This window comes from Sus scrofa, chromosome 7, assembly GCF_000003025.6.
Source record: "Sus scrofa isolate TJ Tabasco breed Duroc chromosome 7, Sscrofa11.1, whole genome shotgun sequence".
Classification (NCBI taxonomy): domain Eukaryota; kingdom Metazoa; phylum Chordata; class Mammalia; order Artiodactyla; family Suidae; genus Sus; species Sus scrofa.
In genome coordinates, this window is record NC_010449.5 from 78,505,944 (window position 1) to 78,530,988 (window position 25,045).

General features: G+C 49.6%; 1 protein-coding gene across 1 annotated transcript in view; it reads left to right on the forward strand.

The window, feature by feature from the left end:
• Positions 1–24,242, forward strand: part of TEP1 (telomerase associated protein 1) — a 41,938-nt gene extending 17,696 nt beyond the window's left edge. The window contains 44 exon segments of the mRNA XM_005656313.3: positions 670–838; positions 1,324–1,482; positions 1,663–1,743; positions 3,446–3,576; positions 3,934–3,993; positions 5,225–5,380; positions 6,001–6,177; positions 6,350–6,432; positions 6,435–6,469; positions 7,042–7,166; positions 7,419–7,532; positions 7,622–7,739; positions 7,898–8,092; positions 8,233–8,408; positions 8,496–8,652; positions 8,765–8,944; positions 9,398–9,490; positions 9,783–9,915; positions 10,050–10,200; positions 10,445–10,578; positions 10,762–10,850; positions 11,136–11,250; positions 11,672–11,912; positions 12,108–12,231; positions 13,495–13,619; positions 13,738–13,837; positions 14,040–14,195; positions 14,341–14,553; positions 14,758–14,911; positions 15,311–15,523; positions 16,467–16,627; positions 16,897–17,010; positions 18,005–18,112; positions 18,780–18,912; positions 18,991–19,067; positions 19,172–19,304; positions 19,446–19,582; positions 19,746–19,870; positions 21,262–21,405; positions 21,554–21,644; positions 22,857–22,962; positions 23,068–23,273; positions 23,401–23,505; positions 24,009–24,242. Coding sequence (XP_005656370.2) covers positions 670–838; positions 1,324–1,482; positions 1,663–1,743; positions 3,446–3,576; positions 3,934–3,993; positions 5,225–5,380; positions 6,001–6,177; positions 6,350–6,432; positions 6,435–6,469; positions 7,042–7,166; positions 7,419–7,532; positions 7,622–7,739; positions 7,898–8,092; positions 8,233–8,408; positions 8,496–8,652; positions 8,765–8,944; positions 9,398–9,490; positions 9,783–9,915; positions 10,050–10,200; positions 10,445–10,578; positions 10,762–10,850; positions 11,136–11,250; positions 11,672–11,912; positions 12,108–12,231; positions 13,495–13,619; positions 13,738–13,837; positions 14,040–14,195; positions 14,341–14,553; positions 14,758–14,911; positions 15,311–15,523; positions 16,467–16,627; positions 16,897–17,010; positions 18,005–18,112; positions 18,780–18,912; positions 18,991–19,067; positions 19,172–19,304; positions 19,446–19,582; positions 19,746–19,870; positions 21,262–21,405; positions 21,554–21,644; positions 22,857–22,962; positions 23,068–23,273; positions 23,401–23,505; positions 24,009–24,131 — 5,920 coding nt within the window. The 3' untranslated portion in view covers positions 24,132–24,242.

Consider the following 25,045-nt stretch of genomic DNA (forward strand, 5'->3'; position numbering starts at 1 on the left):
ACAGCAGTGACAACACTGGGCCCTTAAAACACTGCACCGTAAGGGAACTCCAGCATTTGTTCTTTACATTACATTTAAAAATAGGTAGCAGTTGGAGTTCCCTTGGTGGCACAGTGGTTAACAAATCTGACTAGGAACCATGAGATTGCGGGTTCGATCCCTGGCATCGCTTGGTGGGTTCAGGATCCTGCACTGCTGTGAGCTGTGGTGCGGGTCGCAGATGCAGCTTGGATCCCGCGTTGCTGTGGCTCTGGCATAGGCTGGTGGCTACAGCTCCGATTAGACCCCTAGCCTGGGAACCTCCATATGCCGTGGGTGTAGCCCTAGAAAAGACCAAAAAAAAAAAAAGTGTGTATGTGTATATATATATATATATATAGCAGTTAAATCTTGCCCCCCGAGGTAAGTATGGATTAATTTGGTGAGCATGGCAAGCGATTTCAGAGAGTGGGTCTACAGGTGACTTCTCTTCTGCCATGAGAATGGATTAGGGGAGTCCTGTAGAATGGGGGCCAGGAGAAGCTCCATCCCTGTTTTCTCTACCGACACTGGAGACAGGCTGTGGAGGGAGAGAAGACTTAATATTTGAATGGCAAGTATTCCCATCTTTCTCAAAGTGGCAAACAGAGAAGCTCCTGAGCCCTCTGTCTGTTTCTTTCCTGCCTGCAGACAGTGGAAATGTGACCGTGAGATGCTGGCTCGGTATCGACAGGCCCTGGAGACAGCTGTGAACCTCTCCGTCAAACACAGCCTGCCCCCTCTGCCAGGCCGCACCCTCTTGGCCTATCTGACAGATGCTAATGCAGACAAGATCTTTCCCAAGAGTAACCTGCAAGGGGTAAAAGAATAAAAAGATGACGGGTGGTTGGTAGGCTACTGGGGATCCTGAGTGGCGTCCTGTTCCCAGACCTGGTTCCCCCAAGCAAGCACTCAGGACTAAAAGAGAGGTCATGCACTAGCTTCTCAGTCAGACCTTGGTTTCTAGGAACAATTCCTAGAATGTGGTCTCAGGCCTGTTCATGGACGGTAACACCAACCTTTCACATTTGGTTCCTTCATATTTTTTACGTTTCTGTCACCAAAATATGTACCACTTTCACCTCCTTCCATCCCATTGTTGACTTGGGGCAGGCATCCCTAGCCCTTCTCCACCTTCCTCCTCATTAGCCCTTTCTGGGGGCTGCTAAAGCTGTCCTTTTCTTAATTGGGGATTTTGTCCACTTTTCCCCAACCAGTGGAGATGTTTAGCCTCCAGAGCTGGATGGGCAAAGGTGGATTCTGGAATAAGGGAGCTTTATTTCACCCTGATACTTGTCCAATCAGCCCCCTCTGAACTATGTGCTCCTGTTGATTGGAATGATGATGGCTCGGACAGAGCAGGTGGATCTCTTGTTGTGTGGAAGAGGCATTGTCAAGACTCCTGTGATTAATGCAGAGCAAGGTATCCTGAAGACGGCCACTGAACTCCAAGCTCAAGTCCAGGTCAGACACCCTCCCCCACCTTGCAGAAATGTAGGAGTAGATAGAGGCCTGGGAACAGCCTGACTAGTCAGGGAAGGTTTGGGTATACTCAGCTCTGACGACTTCCTGAGCAGACTATAGTGTTTGTTGTCTACTGATCATCTCCCATGCAGCCACATGACACCAGCCTCTTTCTTTTAGGAGCTGGATGAAAAGTTGGATGAATGGTCCCTGTCTGCTTTGGGGGAGCACTTGCTGTCCCTGGCTACCCAAAGGGTCCCTGTGAGTACTGCCTAATCCCTGAGAAAATCTCCCCTCACCCACATTTTCGTCCACACCGATGTACCTCATTTCTCAAAACTTTCTTGCAAACTGTGTATGATACCGTACAGGCTGCAACCCCATACTCAGTGGCATGCTGGTAAATATTTCACAACCAGCAATCTGGAAAAATAAGTCCTGGTTAATATCATTTTCTAATTTCCATAGTGTAAATACTCCTTTAATGGCAAGTTTCAAGCTACCAACATGCAGTCGGTGACACAGAATTGGAAAGAGGTACCTCAGCAGCACGTTTATGTATAGTATTTCCACAATATAGATAAAGTAGATATAAATAAGGTCAAGAGTAGATAATGGCGAGATGTGGTAAAATAATTAGAAAGTGATGATTTTATAGCATTTATTACCTTTGTCTTTAATATAATTTATTCAATTGTAAGCTTATACAACTTATTTTTTTTTTCTATTTATTTTTTTCTGGCTGCTCTGTGGCACATGGAGTTCCTGGGCCAGGGATCAGATCTGAGCTGCAGTTGCTGCAGCAACGCCGGATCCCCAACCCATTCCACAGGGCCAGGATCGAACCTGTATCCCAGTGCTCCCAAGAAGCCATCAATCCCATTGTGCCACAGCAGAAACTCCAAGCCTACTCAATGTAATATTTAATGATGGCTATGTTTCACAGCTGGCTCACAGAATTCCTAAAGGTTTGAGAGTCAGCTTTTGTGAGCCTGAATGAGCCAGCTACACACTGCCCCTAACCCAAGCTCTACGTTAGTTTTTACTTTTATTTAAAATTTTTAATATAAGTTTTAAAGGTTATTTTCCATTTACAGTTATTAAAAAATATTGGCTATATTCCCCATGTTGTACAATACATTCTTGAGCCTATCTTACACCCAGTAGTTTGTATTTCCCACTCCACTACCCCATGTTGCCCTTCCTCACTGGTAACCAGTAATTGTTCTCTATATCTGCAAGCCTGCTGCTTTTTTGTTATATTCACAGTTTGTTATATATTTTTATATTCCACATACATGTGATATCATATAGTATTTGTCTTTTTATGTTTGATCTTATTTCACTTAGCATAATGCCATCCAAGTCCACTCATGTTGTAACAAATGGGAAAATTTCATTATTTTTTATGACTGAGTAGTATTTCATTATATATATATTTGTGTGTGTTTAGAAATATATATATATATATATATATATGTATTTTTTTAATCACATCTGTTTTTTTTGTGGCCATACCTGCAGCATATGGAAGTTCCTGGGCCAAGAATCGAATCTAAGCTGCAGTTATGACCTATACCACAGCAACACTGTATCCTTTAACCCACTGTAGTGGGCCAGGGATTGAACCCTTGCTTCTGCAGCAAACTGAACCACTCATTCATATTCTTAACCCACTGTGCCACAGCAGGAACTCCTACCACATTTTCTTTATCCATTCATCTATTGACAGGCACTTAGATTGGTTTCATATCTTGGCAATCCCACATTCCACTTTGATGCCCTGCAAATCAGGGCGTAGTGGCTTTTCCTACCCTACTTGCTCTCAGGAAAGTTTCTAATGTCCTCAGAGTTCTCCTAGTTCCCCAGTCCTCAGAGATCTTGTCTCTTGTTGTCCTGAGCTCTTTGGCACCTCTGTTCTCCCTCTGTTCCTGGTCTTAGCCTCTCCCCTTTCATCTTACAGGTGGACAGGGTCATCATCTTTGGCGAAAGTACAGATGATAAGCTGATAAATGCAGCGAAACAGCTTTTCTGGCAGCACGTGAATCCCAAGTGCCTCTTTGTTGGTGTCCTTCTGAGAAAGACAGGTTACCTGTAAGGGTGCTCACATTCCTTGCCCAATGCCAGCAGATAATGACCCGTATTTCCTGCCTAGCCCTACAAAATCTTGGGGTACCCCTATGGCTTTTTTCCTACCCCTACTCCCACTCGCCAGGCCCCTCCCCATTTTTCCCTTCTTTCCTCTGTTGCACTTCAAGTGCTAGAACCTCCTCTGTAGTCTTCAGCCTGGCTTCATACCTCTTTGTGATGGTCCATCCCAGTCCCAGCCTAGTAATGAACCCTATTAAAAGTGCAGAAGTTGGGTGGTGTCCATCCTACGGTGTTAGGGGTCAGTGACTCTTTTTTATGGTACTGTTGCTGACTACTAGTGGCTGCTTCTTCCTTTGCCAGGTGCACGGATTTGAATCCCAATGACGTGACACTCTCAGGCTGTACTGACGGGATACTGAAGTGAGTACAGGATGGATGCTGAAGAGGTCGGGGGCTTTGTTAGAACATCTTTTTTTTTTTTTTTTTTTTTTTAGAACATCTTTTAGAGATCATCTGTGGCCTCTGCTCCATTCCCATCCTTTTTAAAGCAAGACAAAAATTTCTTCCTCTTGTACATGTTGTAGGCATGGCACAACACAGTATTATATCGACTTGGGCATCTTCTATCTGTTGCTCATATTCCATCCTCAAATACTCTGCTTCCACCTCATAGTTCAAGATGGCTGCTCCAACCCCAAGCATCATTTTTTATATTACATGTAGTAGGAAAGGAGAAAAGGGTACATGGGAGATTGTAATGTTTGCTTTTATGGGAACAACTCAGTAGTTGGTCCTATCAGTTCTATTCATTCTCTGTGGCATCTGTTCCATTGCATTTCAGAGGAAATCTTATGTTAACTTTACTTATGCCAAATCTGCGGAAGTCTTTTTACTTTATTTTTCTCTCCACCTCTAGGCTTCCCACTTAATTCTTTTATCCCGTGCCTTTTCCTTTGGATGGCACTTAATCCCCACTCTCCTAAGTTCCATTAGGAAGGTTTATATACTTTCCTCCTTATCCGTGGAGCTTTCATGGCTGGTGCATTGCTGATGAAGCCCAGACTGGAACGATCTTCATCTTTGCACCCTCTTTCAGCCCAGTTACCTGTGGCCCAACAGAAAGCTTATGATAACTATGCACACAGCGGAGGGTCTATAACTGTGTTTCTTCTCTGTTCCATCATTCCTGTGGTTCTGCTCCTCACTTACTTTAAGTCTACACTTATTGTTTATGATTTTTGTTTTTGTTTTTTGGTTTTTTTTTTTTTTTTTTTGGTCTTTCTAGGGCCATACCCGCAGCACATGGAGGTTCCCGGGCTAGGGGTCAAATCAGGGCTGTAGCTGCTGGCCTACACCAGAGCCACAGCAATGCCAGGTCCAAGCCATGTCAGTGACCTACACCACAGCTCACAGCAACGCTGGATCGTTAACCCACTGATCGAGGCCAGGGATTGAACCTGTGTCCTCATGGACACTAGTCAGATTCATTTCCGCTGAGCCATGGCAGGAATTCCCTGTTAAGGGTTATTTTATTAAGGAGATCCAGTTAATTGGGTGACCTACTTTAGCCATATCTTTGTCCCCAGCCCTCTTAGATGATCTTCCTAATTCTCTATTTCACTCTCATTTATTTTGTTGTTCTTTATGTCAGGTTCATTGCAGAGCGTGGTGCCTCCCGCCTATTAGAACATGTAGGCCAAATGGATAAAATATTCAAGATTCCACCACCTCCAGGAAAGACAGGGGTCCGGTCTCTCCGGCCACTGGAAGAGAATACTCCAAGCCCCTTGGCTCCGATTTCCCAGGGGTAGGTCTGTTTTATGCCTTTGTGAATTGGGAGGGGGTTCAGGCGAAACCTAAAGAATCTCAGGTGACTATAGTTCTGGCTGTTGGGATGCTGCTTATTCTGGTCACTGAGGCCTGCTTCCTCTTTCCCAGGCAGGGGTTTCTTAATACAGATGGTGAGCATGCCCCTTTCTATACTAGGAAAAGGGAGTTAGAATGTGAGGTGGGCAGCAGGTACCATGGACATACAGCCAGGGCTAAGGCCGAGAGCTGAAAGGCACAGGTTCTGGCTTTCCCATCCTGGCTTTGTCAAATAGTAACTTCAAATTTAGGCTAATTGCCGGACATTTTAAGCTATAGTTTCTTGATCAGTAAAATGGAGATAAGGATCGTGCTTACCTCACAGTGCTGTCATGAGCATTTCATGGGCAGAGTAGGTAACAACTATTGCTGACACAGGAGAAGCGCTTAAGAAATGGCAAGTGGGGTTTAAGTTCTATGCTCTGTAGCTGAGGTCCCAAGCAGATTATTCTCCCAGACACCCTCCAGCTGGCTGTTGTACCTGGCTTGTCAGTGCCCAGGGGTGGTCACAGCCATGTCTCTGGAGCTGGGCTGTGGGGCTGATCCCCAACTTACCTGCAGATGGCGCAGCGTCCGGCTCTTCATTTCTTCCACTTTCCGGGACATGCATGGGGAGCGGGACCTGCTGCTGAGGTCCCTGCTGCCAGCACTGCAGGCCCGAGCAGCCCCCCACTGCATCAGCCTTCATGCCATCGACCTGCGCTGGGGCATCACTGAGGAGGAGACCCGTCGGAACAGGTGTGGGGGCCACAGAGAAGAGGGGCTGGGTTGGTGATGAGGGGCTTGAGTGGTAGAACTGATGTGGGCAGGGTTGGGATTGCAGGGGCTGCTGAGGGCTGAGGCAGGGATGCTATCATTATGGGCCAGGGCCCCGTCTCCCTGACATGGTGCCCCCATAACTATCCTGCAGACAACTGGAAGTGTGCCTTGGGGAGGTGGAGAACTCGCAGCTGTTTGTGGGGATCCTGGGCTCCCGCTATGGCTATGTTCCCCCAACTACAGTCTCCCTGACCATCCTCACTTCCGCTGGGTAAGTCAGACAAGGTTCAGGGTCTGGGGAGGAAAGAAAGGTTGAAGCAGGGGCAGGAGAGGCTACGGTGGGTCTAGAACCCTGGGACTCTGCATAGGCAGGTCCTTGAGTCTTGAAGTGGAATACAGACAGAAGGTTCTTTCTGTGAGTGACCAAGACCTAGATAAGCCAGTTGCCTTGAGAAATTCCTCTTGTTTGGCCATGGGATACGAGGGATAAGCAGACATCTTTAGGTTTTGCCGTCAGACAGAGCTGGGTTCTGATCTTCCTTCTGTCATTGTGCGGCTTTGTGGAAAATGGTTTATCCTAATCTAGGCTGAGCTTCATATACTGAAGAGTAACAGCAACGTCTCCATTGCAGGGTTATTATGGGAATTAGAAATCTATTTTAAAAACATGACAACATGTGACAGATATTCAATTGTTAGCCATCTCCTATATTTATTGGCTTGTGTCTGGAGGGAGAAAGGAACATTACCGAGATGAAGGGGTCCTGGGATCTTGGCAGGTCTCACAGGAGGGGTTAGTGTGACCAGGACTGAATCCGCGTGCCCTCCGTCCTCTCCCTGCAGGCCCAGCAATACCCCTCAGGTCGCTCTGTGACAGAGATGGAGGTGATGCAGTTCCTGAATCGGGGCCTCCGCCTGCAGCCCTCTGCCCAGCCTCTAATCTACTTCCGGGATTCTAGCTTCCTCAGGTACTTTCTGTTGCCTTCAGGCCTCTGTCACCATGGAAGGCCAGGCAGTGTCTTCTCTCCCCAACATTCAGAGTATAAAATGAGGGCCTAGGAGAGAGAAACAGGGATCAGAGGGCTTGCTTTGCAGCACCGAAGCAGCCTTGCAGCTGAAGTCAGGAGTTTCGGGGAATCACAGCCAGGTCTGGTGGTTGAGGGTGGAGAGAGGCTGAGGTCTGAGTCCAGCCCCATTTGGGGGGTATCTTTGGTGGTCAGCTCTGTGCCAGATGCCTGGAAACCTGACTTCATTTCTGAGTCTGAAGAGGCTGCACATCGGATCTCAGAACTGAAGAGCTACCTGAACAGACAGGAAGGGATTACCTGTCGCAGGTGAGCTGGGAGAGGTAGAGTGCCTGCCTGGAGAGACATGAGTGGGGCTAGGCCTGCTCTGACCCTGCTTGTGCTCTCTTTGCCCACAGATACTGCTGCGAGTGGGGGGGTGTGGCAGCTGGCCGGCCCTATGTTGGGGGATTGGAGGAGTTTGGGCAGCTGGTTCTGCAGGATGTGTGGAATATGATCCAAAAGCTTTACTTGCAGGTCATGGGAGTGCTGGGGCCTAGGGGAGTGGAGAGGGGGTGGAGTGGTCCGGGTAGTCCTGGGTGGGAAGTAAGTTGGTGGGGGCTCTGAGTTTTAGGCCTGGGGTCTTGGGGAACATGGACACATAGATAGATAGTCACTGTCCCATGTGCCCTCAGCCTGGGGCCCAGCTGGAGCAGCCAGGGTCCATCCTGGATGATGACGTGGTCCAGGCTACCTTTCAGCAGCTACAGAACCCACCGAGTTCTGCCCGACCCCGCCTTCTTCAGGACACAATGCGACAGCTGATGGAGCACCAGGGGAGGCTGACCGTGGTGACTGGGCAGTCAGGACAGGGCAAGACCGCCTTCCTGGTACAGAGTCTCAGAGGCCTGGACAGGAGGAAGGGAGGGAGGGAGGGAGGGCCATGTGAGCTAAGGAGGGCTATGGAGTGGGGTACAGGGAGCTTGTGCATGTGAGATGTGCCCATGTTTTCTCTTCTGTTCCCATGCAGGCGTCCCTTGTGTCAGCCCTGCAGGCTTCCGATGGGGCCACGGTGGCCCCCTTAGTCTTCTTCCACTTTTCAGGGGCCCGCCCTGACCAGGGTCTTGCCCTCATCCTGCTCAGACGCCTCTGTGCCTATCTACATAGCCAACTGCAAGAGCCAAGTGCCCTCCCCAGCACCTACCGGTGTGTCCCCCACCAACCCCAGCCCAGCCTTGTTGATACCTCATGCCACCACCCCTGCTGACCCTGGTCCTTCCCCTCCATATGCAGGAGCCTGGTGTGGGAGCTGCAGCAGAGGCTGCTCCCCAGGACTGCTCAGTCCCTGAAACCTGGCCAGCCTCTGGTGCTGATCATTGATGGGGCTGACAGGTTGGTTGACCAACATGGGCAGCTGATCTCAGACTGGATCCCAAAGACCCTTCCCCGGGTGAGTGTGAGAAGGAGGTAGGGGTGGGATGCAGGAGGGAAGGGGGGTGGCCTCCTCAACAATGCTCTCCTCCTTTTCATTTTATATTTCTATCCTGTTGCCCAAACTGCAGTGGGTGCACCTGGTGCTGAGCGTGTCTGGTGATTCAAGTCTGGGGGAGACCCTTGAGCAGAGCCAAGGTGCCCGCGTGGTGGCTCTGGGGCCACTGGAGCCATCAGCCCGGGCCCAGCTGGTGCGAGAGGAACTGGCTCTGTATGGGAAGCGGCTGGAAGAGTCACCATTTAACAACCAGGTGCAGTCTAGACTAGGGCTGGTGGGTGTTTGGGGTGAATCTTGGAGCTCAGAGGACCCTGGCTGCTGAAGCTACCAGCGCCTTCATTTTCTCAGGACTCTGTGCTAGGGGAAGTTGTTACTAACTACGATTCCTTCTAACATCACCCAGCCATTTCCCCGTAGTGAATGGCCTCTCCAGGGCCTGTCTGGGTGAGGGGAGGAGAGAGCCATGGTCATCCAGTGGGGTAGGCTGAACCATGAGGGTTTCCCTGAGAGCAGGACTGACTGGGCAGAGAAGTGTAGGGCAGGGATGGCTGTGTCCTGAGGTGATTCCATGGGTCTCTCTCCTGGTGGGGGCTTTCACAGGAAAGCTGCCCTGCAGTGGGCTTGTTGCCAGGGTGGTGGACGTGGGGCAGACGGCTGGCTGTGGGCAGGCTCTCTGGTCCTTGCACTAAATCCTGAGTCTTGTCAGATGCGGCTGTTGCTGGTGAAACGGGGGTCAGCCCTGCCTCTCTACCTGCGCTTGGTCACCGATCACCTAAGACTCTTCACGCTCTATGAGCAGGTCAGTTGGGGATGTGAACCCTCACTCCTCATCTTCTAAATCCTAATCCCACTTCCCATTCTTCATTCAGCATCTTTCATCTTCATCCCTCACCTTCTCCCACCCTCATCCTTTGCATCTTGTGATCCCCTATTCCCCTTCCTTACCCCCCAACCCCACCTCTGTCCCACCTGCATTCCTCTTTCCTCTTCATCCCTTCCCACTTTCTCCTACTGCCTTCTCCTCTACTCACAACCAAAGCTGCCTCTCCCCCTTCCACCACTGACCGAGGTCCCTCCCCCTCCTCTCCCAGGTGTCGGAGAGACTCCGGACCCTGCCTGCCACTGTCCCCTTGCTGCTGCAGTACATCCTGGGCACCCTGGAGCAAGAGCATGGCCCTGATGTCCTTCCCCAAGTCTTGGCCACTCTTGAGGTCACACGGAGCGGTCAGTGTTTGGAGAGGGCTCAGGGGTTGGATGACCTTGGTTTGGGTGGGGTCTTAGCAGTGTAGGGAGGGACCAGGTGTCATGGGGATACAGAGGCTGTATGGTTTAGGAACTCAGAGAGCTTGGGTTTTCAGGTCTGACTGTGGACCAGTTGCATGGAGTGCTGAGTGCATGGCGGATACTTCCCAGGGGGACCAAGACCTGGGAAGGAGCCGTGGCTGCTGGTAACAGCAGGGACCTGTACCCCATGGGCCCATTTGCCTACCTCATCCAGAGTCTGCGCAGGTACAGGTGCCCCCAGCTGAGCTCCCACTGACCTTCTGTCTTTGAGCCAGGGCCCCACTTGATCTCTCTTCATCCTGCCCTTCCCTCAGGATAGCCCCTGACACCTGTCTCCCAGGCCCTGAATGGCTGTCATGCACATTGCCACTGTTCGAGGTGGGAATGGGAAGCCACAGCTATGCGGGGATGCTCACTTACAGGCCTCCTCCCTCTTCTTTCCTGCCTTCTCTGCCTCCCATGGGGTCAGTTTGCTAGGAGAGGGCCCCCTCGAGCGCCCTGGTGCCCGGCTTTGCCTCCATGACGGGCCCCTGAGAACAGCTGCCAAGTGTCGCTATGGGAAGAGGCCAGAGCTGGAGAAGACAGCACACCTCCTCATTGCAGGTGACTGCAGCCTGGTTAACCCCCCGGGTGCTGAGTGGGGGGTCTGGTGCTCCCCATCGGCTGGCCCCTTATTTGCCACCCTAGTAGTGCTTGGCTCTTGCCGTAGCCTGAGGGATGTGGTCTTTGGTGCTGCTTCAGGGCTGAGCCCATCTCAGTGTCTGTTCCTATGACCCACACCTGCAGCTCAGCTCTGGAAGATGTGTGACCCTGATGCCTCAGGTACCTTCCGAAGTTGCCCTCCTGCAGCTCTGGGAGACCTGCCTCATCACCTGGTTAGTCCGCAGACCCCATCGGCACCTTCTCCCAAGGAACTGCTTTGGCTGTTCTGAGACCCATCTCCCCCTTGACCACTAGCACCCATTACCCATTCCCACTGCCATTACCCACTTCTCAAACTCCCTCCACCTTTCTCCTTTTGGTTTTCCTGCCCTTCTCCTTCAGGGCCTTCAATCCAGCACCTGAATCTAGTCTTGGCTATGCAGGCAGGGAGCCAGACTGCACTGCCCCTCTGCACCAGCCTCATCACATCCCTAATGAACCCAATTTGGCTTTCCCAGCTCCAGAGTGGGAACCATGGCCTTCTTGCAAAGTTTCTCACCAGTCTCCATGTGGTGGCTGCACACCTGGAACTGGGTTTGGTCCCTCAGCTTCTGGAGGCCCACGCCCTCTATGGTGAGATGAGTAACAAAGTGGCATCTTCTCCGAGCCATGGGCTCCTGGGTGTGTTCATGGGGGACCTGCTCAGAGGAAGGTGTAATGGGAAGAATTTCAGTTAAATTTCTATTCCAAGCTGAAAATGCCAAGAGGGTAAGTAAGTGGAGACCTATTGATTAGATTTCTTAAACCAGAGGTTCTCACACTTTATTTAGTGGGCATAAAAGTACTTGGGAAACTTGTTTAATCCCTGGGTCTCCAGATTCTGGTTTCCTAGGCCCTGAATGGGGCCCAAAGCTTTGTACTTTTATCAGGTGTTCCTGATTCGGGACCAGAGGGACCACATTCGAGATTTAGACACATCTTATGATGGACTTGGCACTGGGGTTAACGGGGGTCCGGGCTGGCTTCCCAGTGACACTCTTCATCTCTTCTATAGCTTCCTCTGTTCCTGATGAGGAACAGAAGCTCCCTGAGACTGATGTTGCTGTATTTCACACCTTCCTGAGGCATCAGGCTCCAGTCCTCAACCAGTATCCCCTGCTCCTGCACCAACAGGCAGCCAACCAGCCTCTAGACTCCCCTCTTTGTCACCAGGCCCCCCAGCTCTCCCAGCGATGGCATCTCCAGCACATGCTACGTTGGCTTAACAAACCCCAGACCCTGGGAGTCCAGCAAAGGTAAAACCCTTGACCCTAGATGCTGGCAGGCCCACCAAAGAGAAAGCTGCGGCACTCTCTGAATCTGGAGAATAAGGAACAGACCCGAGTCACCATGGAGAGGGGATTTCAGTCACAGAAATATAAGAATGAATTCCTAATCACGTCCTTCCCCACATTTCTCATTTCTTCCCTTTCTTGCTATTCTTTGTTTAGCTCCAGTGTGTCCCTGGTGGTTTCCTCATCCCCCACAGCTGTGGCCTTCTCCCCCAATGGGCAAAGAGCAGCTGTGGGCACCGCCAATGGGACGGTTTACCTGTTAGACCTGAGAACCTGGCAGGTATGACACTCAAAGTGGGGCCAAGTTTGCCTTCAAAAAGCCTCAGGCACTGCCTCGAAGCCCAGACTAGCCAAGGCTACCTGTTATCACCCTGTTTGATTCAGCAGCTTTACTCTCCTCACATCAGATTACAAAAACTTCGTCAAAGAAAATCAGTTCCGGAGTTCCCTTCATGGCTCAGCGGTTAACGAACCTGACTAGTATCCATGAGGACACAGGTTTAATCCCTGGCCTCACTCAGTGGGTTAAGGATCTGGCATTGCTGTGAGCTGTGGCATAGGTCACAGACATGGCTTGGATCCCGAGTTTCTGTGGCTGTGGTGTAGGTCAGCAGCTATAGCTCTGATTCAACCCCTAGCCTGGGAACTTCCATATGCCATGGGTGCAGCCCTAAAAATGCAAAAAAAAAAAAAAAAAATCCATCCCACAGCAAATATTTGCTGTATACCTTCCACTCAATGCACTGCACTAAGCACTGCAAGGAATGTGGGATTTAGGACATTGTCTTTGCCCATCAGACGGTCAGTTTTGTTGAAAGATAAAGCATATAAGATAAAAAAGGAACCAGAACATAGCCACGTGACACAGATAAGAGCTAAGAGAGTTGTGCACTTACTGGAGGACCTGGATTGAAGGGCAGGCATTCTAGGCTGAGTGAGGAGCCTGAGCTGAGACATGGGAGAAATGTTTCCTGTTGGGAGTGATCACAGCACTGTGTGCTAAGGGAGGGTGCCAGTAGATTAGGCTGGAGAGATGGGTCCCACAACCACAGCCTCTCTCTCCTCTTCCACCCGTATCAGCCCCCTCCCCATATGTATGCATGTGTGTAATGTCGTTCCCTCCTCAGACTCATCAGAATCCCATCAAAATCTTCTGTGATCTGGGGAAGCATATGGGGTTTGAAGGAGGATAGACGATGTAATCTCACTTGGATCATGAGGTCCCACTTGAACCTGTTTGAGCTTGGCCACACCTGCAGCAGGCGGAGGTTCCCAGGCCAGGGATCCAGTCTGTGCCATAGCAGGGACAGCACTGGACCCTTAACTGCTAGTCTCCCAGGGAACTCCCAGAGCTTTGCACTTTTAACAGGTGTTCCTGCTCTGGGGCCCGAGGGCCAGACTTTGAGACTTGTATAGGGAATGTGGAAAGCCCTGGGCTCCAGCCCTTCTTGCCATTGTCTCCTTCCTGGTTGGGGCTTGGAGTGGCTGGACATGGGGTGATCAAGAGAGTGTCCTGAGTGCACTTCTCTGCTTTCTGTCACAGGAGGAGAGGTCTGTGGTGAGTGGCTGTGACGGGGTCTCCTCTTGTTTGTTCCTCTCGGACAATTCCCTCTTTCTTACTGCCTTTGATGGGCTTCTGGAGCTTTGGGACCTGCAGCATGGTTGTCGGTAAGAGGCCCCATGTGTCTGAAGAAGAGCTCTCCCTGTTTGTTGACACACCAGGGGAATTGAGGAGGGAGCCTGTGGCCAGGGGGCCCCAGGCCCTTGACCTTGCCTCCTGGGGTAGGGTGCTCCAGACCAAGGCTCACCAGAACAGGATCACTGGCTGCTGCCTGAGCCCAGACCGCCGGCTGCTGGCCACCGTTTGCCTGGGAGGATGCCTGAAGGTAACAGTCAGGGACTGCAGTGGTGAAAGTGGCCCTAAGTGTGGCATCAGCCCTGAGAGGTGGTTCTTTCAGTGTGGCAGAGGCTCTGACGGCTTGGTGGGCAGAGGAGACTGGGCAAGGTGGCCCCGGGAGCTCTGGGACTGAGAAGCTCAGGCATCTGTATTCAGCATCCCAATTCTTCTTTCCCATGTCTGTCCTCCAGCTATGGGACACAGTCCGCGGGCAGCTGGCCTCCCAACACACCTGTCCCAAGCCCCTAAACTGTACTGCTTTTCACCCAGAGGGGCAAATACTAGCCATTGGCAGCTGGGCTGGCAGTTTCAGCTTCGTCCAGGTGGATGGGCTCAGAGTCACCAAGGTGAGATGTGCTGGGTGGCCCTGGGGGAGGAACCACAGGAGGGTGGTAGTGGAAGCTGAGGGGTGGCGGACATCTGCATCCTGTGTCATTTTACTTTTGGGTTGCGAGTAGGCCCTGACATTCCAGTTTGTACTTACCCCCACAGGAGCTGGGGGCCCCAGGAGCCTCTGTCCGTGCCTTGGCCTTCACTGTGTCTGGGCGGGTTGCAGCTGTGGGCCGGCTGGACGGGATGGTAGAGCTGTGGGCCTGGCACGAGGGGGCACGGCTGGCTGCCTTCCCTACCCACTGTGGCTTTGTTGCTGCTGCCCTTTTCCTGCGTGCTGGGTGCCAGTTACTGACGGCCGGAGAGGATGGCAAGGTCAGGTTACCAAGGGCTGGTGGTGGGTTACGAGGAGGGGGCAGCAATGGCATGGGAATATTTGGATAAGGGTGGGGCCTTGAGGAGGCTGGAGGTGCTTGGCTGGTATGAGCTACAAGGCGAGGGACACAGGTGGGTAATCTCTGGGAAGACTTTAATAGGGGTGGGAATGTGTGATCTTTAAGCCCCTTTCTTGACCCTCAGGTTCAGGTGTGGTCCGGGTCTCTTGGTCGGCCCCGTGGGTGCCTCAGAACCACCTGCCTCTCTCCTGCCCTCTCTGTGGCTCTCAGCCCAGATGGTGATCGGGTGGCTGTTGGGTACCAAGCAGATGGCATTTGGATTTACAGAATTTCTTCAGGTACCAAAGGAAGAAAGGTTGGAGTGTCTGAGCCTGGAAAGAACCCCATCCCAATCTCTGCCCCTGCAACCTGGCCCCCTTTCTCAGCATCTTACTCTTTTTTTTTTTTTTTTGGTCTTTTTTTTGGTCTTTTTAGGGCCACACTCGTGGCATATGGAGGTTCCCAGGCTAGGGGTCTAATCAGAGCTGTAGCCACCATCCTATGCCACAGCCATAGCAATGCAGGGTCTGAGCCAAGTCTGCAACCTACATCACAGCTCATGGCAACGCCAGATCATTGACCCGATGAGCAAAGCCAGTGATCAAACCCTCAACCTCATGGTTCCTAGTTGGATTCATTTCCAGTGCGCCACAATGGGAACTCCACATCTTACTCTCTTGTTGTCTCTCATTCTCTAGGTTCCCAGGGGGCTCAATGTCAAGCACTAGACGTGGCAGTGTCTGCACTAGTCTGGCTTAGCCCTCAGGTGTTGGTGAGTGGTGCCCAAGATGGGGCCCTGCAGGGCTGGATGCTCAAGGGAAGCTCCCTTCAGTCCCTCTGGCTCTGGTCCAGTCACTGGAAGGCTGTGCTGGGACTGGCCGCCTCCCAGGAACTCTTGGCTGCTGCTTCAGGTACGGCTGGGTTGGGCGGTGGGCAGGGTTTTGAGTCACTGTTCCTTTTAAATATGCTAGTACCTTTCTTCAATTTATATGTATATGTGTGCATGAAAATACACACACCTGTTTAACTTTTTTTTAAAACAACTTTCAGAGTACTTTTAAGTGCATTTATCTTACATAATCAGTCTAGGCCGTTTCTTCTTGTTCCCTACCCCTGATTCTGGGACTTCTTTGTAAGCCCTATAACCTTTTTTTTTTTTTTTTTTTTTGTCTTTTTGTCTTTTTTTGTCTTTTGTTGTTGTTGTTGTTGTTGCTATTTCTTGGGCCGCTCCCGCGGCATATGGAGGTTCCCAGGCTAGGGGTTGAATCAGAGCTGTAGCCACCGGCCTACGCCAGAGCCACAGCAACGCGGGATCCGAGCCGCGTCTGCAACCTACACCACAGCTCACGGCAACGCCGGATCGTTAACCCACTGAACAAGGGCAGGGACTGAACCCGCAACCTCATGGTTCCTAGTCGGATTCGTTAACCACTGTGCCACGACGGGAACTCCCCTATAACCTTTTGAATTTCTTCCCAGTGGGAGATCTTGCTGTGTAGAGGGATGAGCTTCCTTTAGGAGGAGAGAGAGAGAGCTTGAGGTGAAAATGTGGAATGGCCTCAGTCCTCTCTAGGTAGGAGGCTTGGTAAGAGTGACACTGGGCACTTTAGAAGAGGAGGATGAGGAGGTGCAGTAGAGACTTAGAGAGAGGCAGCTGCAGACCGGAGCTGGAAGAGCCTGGCATCCCTGTCCTGTGTCCTCACATGACGAGAGCGTTTGTCCAGGGCCTCTCTACAGCCTGTGACTCACAGCGTCCTCCCCTTGGAGCTGTGCCCTCAGACCTTGCCCTCAGCCCCTCCTAGGCCTGTGTCACTTCTTTCAGGGGATCTTCCTCTCTCCCTATTTCCAATGCAGAGGACTTCACGGTGCGGCTGTGGCCAAGGCAGTTGCTGACACTGCCCCAAAAGACAGAAGACTTTCCCTGTGGCATTGAGCTCCGGGGACATGAGGGCCCCGTAAGCTGCTGTAGCTTCAGCACTGATGGATGCAGCTTGGCCACCGGGGGCAGGGATCGGGTGAGCTACAGAAGGATGCAACCCCAGGCCCCCCTTCCCCAGATCCTCAGTCCCCTAGGCCCCACACCCCTCTGGTCCTGGATTCCTGAACAGCTCACTTACCACTGCTTTCTCTGGCCTCTTGCTTTGCCAAATCTCTTGCGCTGGATCTGTCCACCTGCTTGTCTTTGATACTCCCCTTTTCCTTGAAACGTCTTTCCTGAGATGGCCTTGGTGTTCCTTCCTTTGTCCTATGGTCCTGATGGCTCCCTCTCTTGGGACCTATCCAGAGTCTGCTCTGCTGGGATGTGAGGACACTCAAAGCCCCTGTTCTGATTTGCTCCTTCTCTGCCTGTCACCGAGACTGGGTCACTGGCTGTGCCTGGACCAAAGACAACCTCCTGGTGAGTGACATGGTGGGGTTGGCACAAAGCTAGGCAAGGTTCCTGGGGGATGATGTCACTTCCCACCTCATCTTGTTCCTAACATCCATTTATAATACAGTATTATATAGTATTAATTTAATTTTCTAACACCCAATATAATAGCTTACATTTTTGGAGCGCTTAGTATGTGCCAGACACTGGACTGAGCTCTTAGGCTATATTGCCTCATTTAGTCTTTCCAACACCTTTTAAAGAAGATACTACTATTACCTCTGTTTCATAAACAAGGATATTGAACTCAGATAGATTAAAGACCATTTCCAGGGTCATGTAAGTGAAGAAACTGAGCTATTAAACTTTATGTAAGAAAGCCCATAGTCTTAACAAAATGCAGAACTGTCTCCTGATGGGCTTAGGATGCCCTGCAGGTCAAGGGGACTGCCCTGATTTCTTTGTCCCTAAGGGAAAAATGAGTCTCAAATTATGTACTCGGGGTTGGTGCTGCCTCGTTTTCCAATGCAGAGTTCTTGTTGTTCTCGAAAAGAAATAAGTGTGTCAGTTGAATAGACTTGTCACAGTCTGTCTTAGCCCTGACCTCTAGGTAGCCAGATCTCTTCTGGGTGTTGTACACTTTTCACCTTTGTTAGAAGTTTATTGATTGACATAAATAAGCTTGTTATTATTGACATAATAACAAGGACAATAGCTATTATTTAGTCAATGCTCACTGTATACCAGGCAGCATGCTTTATCCTTTTATGTAGGTGCTTCAGCCCCATATAGGTAGGTACACTGTTATTATCTTGGTTGAATATATGAGAAATCTGAGACCCAGAGAAATGAACTTGTCCCAGGTCACCAGGTAATGAATGGTGGAGCTAGGTTTTGAACCCAGGACAACCCTTGCTCTTAATTATAAGACTTAACTGCCCTCCACCCTACATTATATATAATGTACAGAAAGGCTGGAGGGATGCTGATAATTCCATTCCTCTACCCCCTGACTCTGCAGGTCTCCTGCTCCAGTGATGGCTCTGTGGCGCTATGGGACCCGGAGTCGAGACAGAAACTTGGTCATTTCCTGGGTCATCAGAGTGCTGTGAGCGCCGTGGTGGCTGTGGTGAGAAGGCAATGGAGAGCTCAGTGGGGATCCGTGGGAAGGCCAAGGGGACTTTGGGACTGCATGCGCTGGGAATCTAATCCCAAAAGCAAAAGAGTATATAAAGAGTGAGATGCTTGGGAGTTCCCATCATGGCACAGCAAAAATGAATCTGACTAGGAACCATGAAGTTGCGGGTTCGATCTCTGACCTCACTCAGTGGGTTAAGGATCTGGGGTTGCTGTGAACTGTGGTGTAGATCACAGATGTGGCTGAGATCTGGTGTTGCTATGGCTGTGGTTGTGGTGTAGGGTGGCAGCTACAGCTCCGATTCGACACCTAGCTTGGGAACCTCCATGTGCCCCAGGTGCGGCCACAAAAAAAAAAAAAAAAAAAAAAAAAAAAAAAAAAAAGGCAGTGAGATACTTGAGCCTGGATTAGAGCATGATTAGGGTATTGAGGCTGAGAGTTAGTGTGAGGGGAGGGAGAGCATGAAAACACAGCATCTCAGTATCGTGACCTTGCGGCAGGATGGCATTCCTGAGCCTCCTAGGCCCACTATTGTGTGGTTGTCCTCATTCTTTGACATCGTCTAGGCCCTTAACGCTCAGTCCACACCTCTATGGGGGAGTCATAATTTCCACGTCCTGCTCAGTGTGACTCTTCTCTGATCTTGTGCCCTCGGCAGGAGGAACACGTGGTATCGGTGGGCCGAGATGGGACCTTGAAAGTTTGGGACCATCAGGGTGTGGAGATGACCAGTATCCCTGCTCACTCAGGACCCATCAGCCACTGTGCAGCTGCTCTGGACCCCCGAGCAGGTAGTAAAATAGCCGCATTCCCTTCCCTGCTGCCTCTTCCCTTCTCCCCTTCCTCTGACCAAGTCTCTGTCTTGTCAGCGGGCCAGCCAGGGTCAGAGCTTCTGGTGGTGACTGTTGGATTGGATGGGGCCACACGGCTGTGGCATCCACTCCTGGTGAGTTGCCCGTAAGGACTGGGGTGGGGAGGCGGAGAGGGTAGAATAGGACAACCTTCTCTTGTGTCAACTCCCCACTGTTCCATCTCCATCTTTGTTCCTAGGTGTTTCAGATACACACCCTTCTGGGACACAGTGGTCCAGTCAATGCAGCTGCTGTTTCAGAGACCTCAGGCCTCCTGCTGACTGCTTCAGAGGATGGTTCCATACGGCTCTGGCAGGTGCCTGAAGAAGCAGGTGAGTGAGGTGTGGAGAGAGGCAAGATGTGAAAGGAGGTGTGTTAGTAGGACTACTGAGAAGGTCAAGGGTAGCCCGGTATCTCCTCTCGTATCCTAGCAGTGGTCCAGCTCCTCATGAATTACTTCCTTTCTTCTCTAGATGACACACATATACCCAGGAGTTCTGCTGCCATCACTGCTGTGGCCTGGGCCCCAGATGGTTCTGTAGCGGTGTCGGGAAATCAAGCTGGGGAACTAACACTGTGGCAGGAAGCTAAAGCTGTGGCCACAGCACAGGTGAGTTGGGTCAACCTCCGTTTTTCAATTTTGTGAATTCTGTCCCAGCTATGTATCTGATGGTATGTGCTGAGGTTAAAAGTTGTATAGATGCCTGGGAGGGGAAAAAAAGGTTAATCCTGGATCCTCAGAAATACTAAAATAAACTTGTTGTATTCTCTAGGCTCCAGGCTGCATCAGTGCTCTGATCTGGTACTCAGCACATACCTTGATTGTTGTCAGTGCTGATAAAAAAGTCAGCGAGTGGCAAGTGGAACTGCAGAAGGGCTCAGCACCCAGAAATTGCAGGTGAATGAGGCGGCTGAGTTCATGGATGTGGTTACACCCAGGATTTTGCTCAAATCACTCCCCTCTACTTCTAAACTATGTCAATAGGATATTAGTTAGTAAGTAGGGAAAAGTCCCTGAGAAATTGTTTTCTGCTCCCCATCATATCAACTTAAATAATAATTATCAAGTGCCTATTTTATGCCAAGCTCTGGGCCGGGCAGTGTGAACCAGATTGAAATTAATTTTTAATTAAGGAAGTTCACAATAGAGGAAGGTGCATGTAAGTAAACTGTCATCAATATGCAGAATGATTGCTGCTATAATGAATGTATATTATGAATATTATATATAGTGAATTATATTCATTTGAATATGTGAATATTATATGTAGGTAATTCCTAGGGCTGCAGAATTTAAGAAATTTACTGTTTACAAAAGAGTTGCTATTTGAAATTGGGCTTAAAGGATGAGTAGGAGTTTTCTGGATCAGTAAGGAAGGGGAATCGTGTTTTAGGAAGAAGAGGTAGGCTTAATAAAAGGCATGGAGCCATGGGAGTGCATGGTGCATTCTGAGTAAAGCCAAGTTTTGGGGTTCTTGGTGGGAGCTGGGGTGGGGAATTAAATTGAAAAAATAAACTGGGCCCAGGCTTTAGAGGGCAGAGTGCTAAGAATTTTGAGCAGAATAATTATCTGAATTTAAAAAATTTTTTTTATTGTTTTGCTATTTCTTGGGCCGCTCCCATGGCATGTGGAGATTCCCAAGCTAGGGGTCCAATTGGAGCTATAGCCACCGGCCTACACCAGAGCCACAGCAATGCGGGATCCGAGCCGCGTCTGCAACCTACACCACAGCTCACGGCAACGCCGGATCGTTAACCCACTGAGCAAGGGCAGGGACCGAACCCGCAACCTCATGGTTCCTAGTCGGATTCGTTAACCACTGCGCCATGACGGGAACTCCTTATCTGAATTTTAGAAAGTGAATTCTAGTGGCTGTATAGAAGAGGATGAATAGTAGTAGACAGATGCTAAAGGTAGGGAAATCCCTTTTACAGGTGTTGCTATACTTGAGAGAAGACATGTGGGCCCTGACCTGGGCAGTGGGGATGAGAAGGAGAGATATAGATTTAGGCATGTGTTACAAGTAGAATCCACAGTGTTTATCAGTCTATTGGAGGCTAGGAGGGAAGGAAAGGACAAGAATGTTAGCGATTCCTAGTGTGAGCAAGTAATGGGATGGTATAATGAATACTAATATAAGAAAAACAGACAGGAATGGGATTTGTAGGGAAGGTGATACAGTTTCTTTTATACTTTACTCCTGAGGAATTCATGGGGAACCAAGGAGCCTGAGAGAGGTGGACTAAAGTAGGATCTTTCTCTGTCCATGTACCTTTTTTGAGGTGCAGTTTTCACCTGAATCGAGTTCTGCAGGAAGACTTAGGGTTCCTGACAGGTGTAAGCCTGGCCCCTGACAGTCAGTCCCTCATGTTGGCCAAAGCAGATTTGCAAGTAATGCAAATGAAGCCAGGGGAAGATCCATCTAAAATCTGGTAAGATCCAAAGTGCTCTTTCTTCTTGGGCTGGAAAAAGAGGAAAAGCGGGTCAGTGGTTACTCTGAGGTTGGGTCTAACTTGTAACAAACACTGGGATCTTACAGTTAGGTGTGCCTGGGCTCAGCTTTTTTCTTTCATGATCTAGGGAAAGCTATTCAGAACATCCCATGATGTTGTCTACCCACCAGCACTATGGTGTGTTTTTCCTGCAGTCAATGAACCTTGGAATTCTTTCGGTAAGTTCAGTTTGGGTGCGTGTTAAAACAAGCATTTGTCCAGGACCGATATTTTAGAGCCTTGGGGTCATGATGGAGGATAAGAGGAAGGAAGAGGGAAAGGAAAGACAGTTGGTTCCAAATATGCTTATCTTCTTTCAACTGGAGCAGCTCTGTTGAAGAGTATTCCTATATTGGGTTACTCTATAAGACTTCATTGACACAGAGTTCCTATTGTGGCTCAGTGGCTAATGGACCCAACTAGTATCCATGAGGACACAGGTTCGGTCCCTGGCTTCGCTCAGTGGGTTAAGGATCTGGCGTTGCCATGAGCTGAGATATTGGTCGCAGACACACCTCGGATCCTGTGTTGCTGTGGCTGTGGCATAGGCCAGCAGCTGTAGCTCCAATTTGGCACCTAGCCTGGGGACCTCCATATGCTGTGGGTGTGGCCCTAAAGAGACAAAAGACAAAAGACAAAAAAAAAAAAAAAGAGATTTAATAGATACAAAAAAGGATTCTAGTGTTTAAAAGAATCATGGGAAACCATCAACTTAGGCTTTTTTTTTTTTTTTTTTTTTGGCCTCATCCACAGCATATGGAATTCCCAGGCCAGGGATTAGATCCAAACACCCACTGTGCTGGGCCAGAGATCAAACCTACCTCCCAGCACTCCAGACACACCGCCAATCTTATTGCATCACAGCAGGAACTCCTTAGGCAATTCCTTAATTGCATTTTTTTCATAGTTCTCTTATCTTGCCACTGTGAATATTAGCAGTATCTGGAACAATATGGACATATCTCATAAACAGTATGTTGGGCAAAGGAAGCCAGACACAAAAGAGTACATAGTACATGATTTCACTTAAAATGAAGTTCAGGAGGGAGTTCCCATCGTGGCGCAGTGGTTAACGAATCCGACTAGGAACAATGAGGTTGCGGGGTCCATCCCTGCCCTTGCTCAGTGGGTTAAGGATCTGACATTGCTGTGAGCCGTGGTGTGGGTTGCAGATTCAGCTTGGATTCCACATTGTTGTGGCTGTGGCGTAGGCCAGCGGCTGCAGCTCTGATTTGACCCTAAACCTGGCAACTTCCATATGCCAGGAGTGCAGCCCAAAACACAAAATAATAATAATAATCTTGACCAGCCCAGAGCAAAAAAGAGGTGCTTTGTCTGGGCAGCAGTAAGTAATATAAGTAGGCTAAACAAAATGATCTATCCTTTCACAGAGGCAAAAGGAATCAGGAGAGTTTGAAAAGTGCCTGGAATTTGATCTGAACTTAGAGAATCCTAATAAGACCCTCATATCAGTAACTCAGGCCAAACCTGAATCTGGTGAGTGGTAATGGAAGGGCCCAAGGAATGCAGAGATGGTCCAGGGGAGGATGGTAGATCCTTTAAAGCCAAGATCATGCTCTAATTCTGTCCTTGAAATGGCAGAGTCCTCATTTTTGTGTGCCAGCTCCGATGGGATGCTGTGGAACCTAGCCAAATGCACTGATGAAGGAGAATGGACCACAGAGAATATCTGGGAGAAAAAAGAAATGCCTGAACCCCAAACTCCAGGTTCAGACTCATCTGTGTGTTCTGAGTTTGGGTTTGCCTGGCAAACAACTCCACAACTAAAGACACGGCAGCGTAAAAAGGTGAGTTTGAGAGAAAGGTCACAAATACTGGGGAGGAGGCTCTAGGTGACCCAGCAGCCTTCTATGCTCCCTTGATTGAGGAGGGTCCACAGAGAACTCACCACGCCTTTTTCCCTTCCTCTCTAAGGTTCACACGAGCTCTGTCACAGCCCTCCATGTGTTGCCTGGGTTGCTGGTGACAGCTTCAAAGGACAGAGATGTTAAACTGTGGGAGAGACCCAGTATGCAGCTGGTAAGTGTGTGTGTGTGTGTGTGTGTGTGTGTGTGTGTGTGTGTGTAAGGAGGTCTAAAGGAATGTCATAGAGCAAACTTGGGATAAGAAAGGACAAAAGGTCAAAATTCCTTTTTCTTTTCTTTTCTTTTTTTTTAGAGCTACACTCATGGCATATGGAAGTTCCCAGGCTAGGGGTCTAATCAGAGCTGTTGCTGCCAGCCTACACCACAGCCACAGCAATGCGGGATCTGAGCCATGTCTGTGATCTATGCTACAGCTCACAGCAATGCCGGATCCTTAACCCACTGAGAGAGGCCAGGGATCAAACCTGCAACCTCGTGGTTCCTAGTCGGACTCGTTTCCACTTAGCCACTACGGGACCTCCTCTTTTTCCTTCTACCCTTGCAAAATTGTGCAACTAACCTATTTCTAGACAAAAGTCATTAGTGTTTTAGATGAACAAGTTAGTAAGGCAGTCCTAGGCTTTTAGCCCTCATCTCCTGTTTTTGTTCCCACTGTAGCTGGGCCTGTTCCGATGCGAAGGGCCAGTGAGCTGCCTGGAACCCTGGCTGGGTCCTAACTCTACCCTGCACCTTGCAGTGGGAGATACCCAGGGCAATGTGTACTTTCTGTCCTGGGAATGAAGATGTGCTACTCAGGACAAAGAGACCACTTGTGCTGGAGATGGAAAGCCTGAAGATACCAGTGGCTACTTTCTTGATACAGTTATATCAATAAAGTATCAGAAAATCTCATATGCAGTCCTGCCTGTGTTCTCGTGTGGATTTGGACCAAGAGGGAAGAATATGGATATTCTAAAGTTTCTCTTCTTATTTAACATTAATCTTTACTAGAACTACAAGAAAGGGAGCTGGATCTTTAGATCATAGTCTTTGAAACTAGGCTTTAGAATTCTTGTGTCCTTTGCTGGCGCCAGGACCCTAAGCTATGATTCCTAAAGGAGGAGGAATGAAGGTGGTGTTGACCAGCAGTTAGTTTGAAGAGTGATCTGAAGACCTCTCACTTGTTCAGGAAAGAGGGAGAAGGAAGAATGGGTCAGTTGTGGCCCTGGTCAGGGCCTTTGGAAAGAACCAGGATAAGTTGGATGAGGACAGCACTGAGTTCTATCACAGAAACAAGCCCCCCTCTACTCAGAGCCAGCTGCCCAGGTGAGAGGTGGATGGAGCCCCTGATGGCTGAGGAAGAAAATAAAAGCAGAAACTGTGAATACATATTTCTTTCATAATCACTAACTTTAAACCAGTAGTTTTTTAATTTGTTGGTCTTTATAAGATATACTGTGCAACGCTCAATTGTTATGTCATTCAGGTTCATATGTTTACCCAGCTAGAAATGTAGTATGTAGTTTCACTTTTTAAAATGCAACAGCTTGCTGAAATTTTTAATCATTAAAGCTTGAAGTAGGAGCTCCTATTGTGGTGCAGCAGAAACGAATCCGACTAGTATCCATGAGGATGCATGTTCGATCCTTGACCTCTCTCAGTGGGTCAGGGATCTGGTGTTGCCATGAGCTGTGATGTAGGTTGCAGATGTGGCT